The following is a 6,480-nucleotide window of genomic DNA, read 5'->3' on the forward strand; positions in this document are numbered from 1 at the left end:
AGTGCCGTGCAACCGTAGGTTTTTCCGGTACACGGGCTCCCGAGACTGCCCTTTCTGTGGCCTCGTGGAGTCCGTGGACCATGTCTACGTTCTGTGTTTTAGGCTGCACACCCTTTTTTGGTTTCCTCAAACACCTCTTATTGATGTTTTGTTTGCACTTCAGTCCCACGCTCCTGATCTACGGGCACCTGGTGCGGAGAGGGGCGGGTCGGGATGCCGACCTCCTCGTGAACCTGCTCCTGGGCCTGGCGAGACGCGCCATCAATAGGTCCAGGCAGCGGGCGATCGACGGGGCCGTCCACCCCGACTGTCTGCCCCTCTACCGCGGCTACATTCGCGGCCAGGTGTCCTTGGAGAGGGAGCATGCGGTGTCCACGGGCGCGGTTGACACCTTCCGCGACCGCTGGGCGCCGCAGGGGCTGGGGTGTATTATCGACCCCGATAATCACCTTTTGGTTTGACGTTTTAAGTTTCCTTTCGACTTTGATTTTGGTTCGGGCTGTTCCCCCCTTCCTTTTGGGGAGCCGCCCCTTTTACTTTGTCCCTAAGTTAATTTGAGTTCGTTTACTTGATTGGTGCCGAAAGAGCTATCGAAAGAGTTGGGTAATTGGTTCAATTGTTGTTATTGATTCTGGAATAATTGCTGTCAGCTGAGTGTGGGCTGTGTGTATAAAAGGTGTCGCTTGGTGCCTGAAGGGATGGTTCAGTTGTTTGGGATGATGGGGGATTTTGGAGTGAGGGGTTTCTTCCCAGTGCTTGTGTTAGTTGGAGCTGTTTGTTGCTCTGATACTTGGCAACAGTTTCCAGGCCACAGGTTTCCATGGATAATAGTCAAAGCCACCCCTAGGCCTCAGACATTCCCTCCTCCTGGGCCTCCCTTTGATTCCCATTTCCGTGTGTCTGAGGGTCAAGGTGTGTCTCCAGTGCAGAGTGTGAGGGTGCAGTGTGGAGAGGACAAGCTGCTGCTCAGGGTCCAGCTGGATTTATTTGGAACCAGGCACCTGGTTAAAGCTGCTGATCTGACCCTGGGGACAGCAGGTTGTCGGCCAACCAGGATCTACTCTCAGAACCACACTGTCCTCTTTGACTATGGACTCCATGAGTGTGGCAGCAGATTGCAGGTAATGTGAATCCTCAAACTCTGCCTCTGAGCTGGGGCTGTAGGTTGTTCCCCACTCTTCACTCCAGCACTGGGTGAGATGTCATTGATATTGAGGAGATAGCTGTCTCCTGCTTTATAAACCCCAAACTAGCTTTCTATTCAGGATTGTACTTTACTTTCTCTGGTCTGAGTCTCTCCAACCCCATTGTTCTGGAAGCTTCTCTTTGCTTCCTCCAAGCTGTTCCTAGTTTGAAGATTTTTACAGTTTGATTTCCCCTCATTCAGATCAACTCAACTGAGGGTTGAGTTTCAGTCCAATTTAGTCCAAATGGGTTGAGTCTGAATGAAATGGGATTTGAGATGGATTGGACGAAATAAGAACTCCACACTTCCCACTTTCCCAGTCATTGGAATAAATGGGGTTCTGATTCCAAACTGTTCTATTTCCATGCTCCAGATTACTGACAACTTGTGGCTCATTTTCCTGTTAACTGAAGCTTTCATTGAACCACTTCCCTGTTAATTGATTCTGGTCTTGTGCTAATCATCTCTTCTTGCAGGAAGGGATGAGGTTGCATAGCAACACTGCTAACCAGATAAGGCCCTTCTGCCTGTTCCCCAGTCATTAAGATCAAGACTGAGCTTCCCACAGCCTCCATGTTCCTGTCCTCACAACATGATTCCCTCAATGGCCAAAAATAAATGCCTCTGTCCTGAATATCCTCTGAGTGACCATTCCCAGCCCTCTGGGGCTGGAGAGAATTCCAAAGATTCATCAGCTGCTGAAGGAAATTCGTCGTCACATAAATCCTAAATGACTGACCCCTGACTTGAGAAGACTCCCTGCTAACACACTCCAGCTTGGGAGAAGCAGCCTCTTCACACTGACCCTGTCAATCCTGCTGAAGAATTGTTTTAATGAGATGAGTTCATTGTTAACCCCAGTGTAGAACATTTTCATTTCAGATCAGTTTTTCATTCCTTAAGCTGCTGTCTTTCAGATGACTGGAGATTTCCTGATCTACAGCACCCACCTGAGCCACAGCCCAGAGTATCATGGATCTGTTATTGTGAGAACCAATGGAGTGGTCGTTCCCATTGAGTGTCGTTATTTTAGGTGAGAATCTTTACTCGATTGTCAATAAGATCTCCAGCTGCTAGTGACCTCTGACCTTGTCCTAAAATGCCTGCACTGTCTTTCCAGGAAGGGCAATGTGAGCAGTAACCCCATCAAGCCCACCTGGATCCCATTCAGCTCCACCAGGTCTGGAGAAGGGCATCTGTCATTCTCTCTGCGCCTAATGAATGGTATGTGATGGGTGGATGGGGAGTGATTTCCTGTCCTCACTCACTGGGAGTTACACCCACTGTCTCCAACCCTTGTCCTCTTGTACTTCAGGTGACTGGCTTACAGAGCGCACTTCGACTGTCTACTACCTGGGTGAGCTCATTCACATTGAGGCCTCTGTTTCAATGAGCAACCACATGGTCCTGAAGCTCTACATTGACCGCTGTGTAGCGACATTGAGGCCAGACAAGGACTCCAGCCCGAGATACAGCATCATTGACTACAATGGGTAAGGAGCTCTGCTTTCTCCAGCTGCTCCCATCTCAATGGCTTCTCTGGATTCACTTCTTGTCCCTTTTTCCATCTTTCTTCAGCTGCCTCCTGGACAGCAAAGCTGAGGACTCCTTTTCAACCTTTGTGTTGCCAGGAGATGAGCGGGAGCCGGACAAGCTCCGCTTTGACCTGGATGCCTTCCGTTTCTTTGGAGATGAGCGTTCCTTGGTAAGAGGAAGCTGCTCATTGGGGTCTCCATGTTGGGAGGGAGTCACTAAATAACCACTTGTGTTGAATGTGTCCCTCAGATTTTTATCACCTGTCACCTGAAAGTTGTTCCAGTGGATCGGAGAGATTCCAGGAACAAAGCTTGTACTTTGCTGAAGATGCAGAATGTGTAAGTTTCCCCCTCTCTCCCTCAGGGATGTGTTTGTGTGGAGAAGTGATGCACAACCTGGTTGACTGATTTCTCTTGTTTAGCTGGACCCCATTGGAGGAATCGAGCTTTGACATTTGTGCCTGTTGCCATGTGGGGAACTGTGGGGCCACAAGGGATTTGGGATTTGGATCCAGAGGAAGGAGAGATCTTGTAGTTGAAGCTGGTAGGACATTGATCCTCTAGATGTGGGAGCTTCCCCCTTTCCCCTCTCTAACTGGAATGGTTGATATTGCAGAGAGTGAAGCTGGATTGAAGTGGGAGGCTGAGGCCTCACTTGGACCCCTGCTCATTCTGGATACTGATGGGACCAACCTGGCAACAGCCTCCCTGAATGAGGCTGAGGGAAAGATACAGGAGAGGTCTCCAGGGGGTGAGTTGGCTGACTGCTGGTTTCCATTTCCCCCTCAGTGGTAGCTTCAGTAACCATTGGTTTCTCATTGCTTTGTAGGTGTGGAGTCTGAGGTGGTCCTGATTGTGACCCTGACTGTGACAGCTGTCTCTCTGATCTCTGCTTCATTGATCACCTTGTTCCTGTACAGGAAACACAAACAAACTCTGTTCAACCAGTCATCAAATGATCAATAAAGAACTGTGCTTGTTTCCAGTGTCTGGGAGCTGATTGGTCAATGCATCCTCCATGTTAGTTTGATGGCTTCATGGAACTAATGGCTGGGGTGAGCCAGTCCCAGCCCAGAACTGGGCCTGCTGAATGATTGGTTTACTGAGGGTTGAGAGAGAAACACTAACTCTCTGGATTTGATGGGGCTGCTGCTGGTTTTCTGCCTGTTTCAGAGCCAGGTTTGGGGGAGGGGGTGTGATCAGGTCTGGGGATGTCCTTGTGGGGCTGAGCCTGGCTGCTGTGGCTGTTTCCTGGTGCTGCCTCCTTCTCTCCAATGGTGACGTTCACCCCATGGAGAGGGGCAGATCACTAAAGCAGCTGTCCTCCCTGGCTGCCTAACTCTGCATCACTTTCACTGAGTGAACAGAGATGAGGAATTGACCTGGGAGAATGTTCTACTGGTCAAGCTGGCTGAGTCCTATTGTGTAGGTGCCGGCGTTGGACTGGGGTGAACACAGTAAGAGTTTTAACAACACCAGCTTAAAGTCCAACAGGTTTATTTGGTAGCAAATACCTCTGCTCTTTGTGATTTTTATTAATGACTTAGAGGAGGGGGCTGAATGGTGGATCAGTAAATTTGCTGATGACACCAAGATTGGTGGAGTAGTGGATGAGGTGAAGGGCTGTTGTAGGCTGCAAAGAGACATAGATAGGATGCAAAGCTGGGCTGAAAAATGGCAAATGGAGTTTAACCCTGATAAATGTGAGTTGATTCATTTTGGTAGGACTAATTTAAATGTTGAATACAGGGTCAAAGGTCGGGTTCTGAAGACTGGAGGAAGAGAGATATCTTGGGGTCTATATCCACAGATCTCTAAAGGTTGCCACTCGGGTGGATAGAGCTGTGAAGAAGGCCTATAGTGTGTTAGCTTTTATTAACAGGGGGTTGGAGTTTAAGAGCCGTGGGGTTATGCTGCAACTGTACAGGACCTTGGTGAGACCACATTTGGAATATTGTGTGCAGTTCTGGTCACCTCACTATAAGAAGGATGTGGAAGCGCTGGAAAGAGTGCAGAGGAGATTTACCAGGATGCTGCTTGGTTTGGAGGGTAGGTCTTGTGAGGAAAGGTTGAGGGGGCTCGGGCTGTTCTCTCTGGAGTGGAGGAGGCTGAGGGGAGACTTAATAGTGGTTTATAAAATGATGAAGGGGATAGATAGAGTGAACGTTCAAAGACTATTTCCTCGGGTGGATGGAGCTATTACTAAGGGGCATAACTATAGTGTTCATGGTGGGAGATATAAGAAGGATATCAGAGGTAGGTTTTTTACACAGTGGTTGGGGTGTGGAATGGACTGCCTGCAGTGATAGTGGAGTCAGACACTTTAGGAACATTTAAGCGGTTATTGGATAGGCACATGGAGCACACCAGGATGATGGGGAGTGGGATAGCTTGATCTTGGTTTCAGATAATGCTCGGCACAACATCGTGGGCCGAAGGGCCTGTTCTGTGCTGTACTGTTCTATAAGCTTTTGGAGCGCTGCTCCTTCGTTAGATGGAGTGGAAATGTGCTCTCAAACAGTGCACAGAGACACAAAATTAAGTTACAGAATACTGATTAGAATGTGAATCCCTACAACCAGCCAGGTCTTAAAGATACAGACAATGTGGGTGGAGGGAGATTTAAGCACAGGTTAAAGACATGTGTATTGTCTCCAGACAGGACAGCCTGCAAGTCCAGGAGGCAAGCTGTGGGGGTTACTGATAATGTGACGTAAATCCAACATCCTGGTTTGGGCTGTCCTCATGTGTGCAGAACTTGGCTATCAGTTTCTGCTCAGTGACTCTGTGCTGTCGTGTGTTGTGAAGGCCGCCTTGGAGAACGCTTACCTGAAGATCTGAGGCTGGATGCCCATGACTGCTGAAGTGCTCCCCCACAGGAAGAGAACAGTCTTGCCTGGTGATTGTTGAGTGGTGTTCATTCATCCGTTGTCGCAGCGTCTGCATGATTTTCCCAATATACCATGCCTTGGGACATCCTTTCCTGCAGCGTATCAGGTCGACAATGTTGGCTGAGTTGCAAGAGTAGGTACCATGTGCCTGGTAGATGGTGTTCTCACGTGAGATGATGGCATCTATGTCGATGATCCGGCATGTTTTGCAGAGGTTGCTGTGGCAGGGTTGTGTGGTGGCAGGGTTGTGTGGTGTCGTGGTCACTGTTAGCCTGCAGGATGGGTAGTTTGCTGTGGACAATGGTCTGTTTGAGGTTGTGCGGTTGTTTGAAGGAAAGGTGTGGGGACGGCCTCGGCGAGATGTTCGTCTTCATCAATGACATGTTGAAGGCTCCGGAGGAGATGCCGTAGCTTCTCCGTTCCGGGGAAGTACTGGACGACGAAGGGTACTCTGTCCACCGTGTCCCGTGTTTGTCTTCTGAGGAGGTCGGTGTGGTTTTTCACTGGCACGTCGCAACTGTCCATCGAGGAGTCGAGTGCCATATCCTATTCTTATGAGGGCATCTTTCAGCGTCTGGAGGTGTCTGTTGCGATCCTCCTCATCCGAGCAGATCCTGTGTATTCGGAGGGCTTGTCCGTAGAGGATGGCTTCTTTAACGTGTTTAGGGTGGAAGCTGGAGAAGTGGAGCATGAGGTTATCCGTGGGCTTGCGGTACAGTGAGGTGCTGAGGTGACCGTCCTTAATGGAGATGCGTGTGTCCAAGAATGCAACAGATTCCAGAGAGTAGTCCATGGTGAGTCTGATGGTGGGATGGAGCTTGTTGATGTCGTCATAGAGTTGTTTCAGTGATTGTTCACCATGACTCCA

The 6,480-nt window shown here is 49.4% G+C and overlaps 1 protein-coding gene across 1 annotated transcript; it reads left to right on the plus strand.

The window, feature by feature from the left end:
* The first annotated feature begins 719 nt into the window (after positions 1-719).
* On the plus strand, positions 720-3,687 carry LOC144486556 (zona pellucida sperm-binding protein 3-like). The gene is made up of 8 exons (XM_078204611.1): positions 720-1,121; positions 2,104-2,219; positions 2,307-2,410; positions 2,502-2,679; positions 2,765-2,891; positions 2,972-3,060; positions 3,144-3,265; positions 3,551-3,687. Exons 1-8 carry the CDS (start codon positions 720-722, stop codon positions 3,685-3,687), a joined length of 1,275 nt encoding a protein of 424 aa, XP_078060737.1.
* Positions 3,688-6,480: the final 2,793 nt, after the last annotated feature.

Source organism: Mustelus asterias, unplaced genomic scaffold, assembly GCF_964213995.1.
Source record: "Mustelus asterias unplaced genomic scaffold, sMusAst1.hap1.1 HAP1_SCAFFOLD_396, whole genome shotgun sequence".
Taxonomy (NCBI): Eukaryota; Metazoa; Chordata; class Chondrichthyes; order Carcharhiniformes; family Triakidae; genus Mustelus; species Mustelus asterias.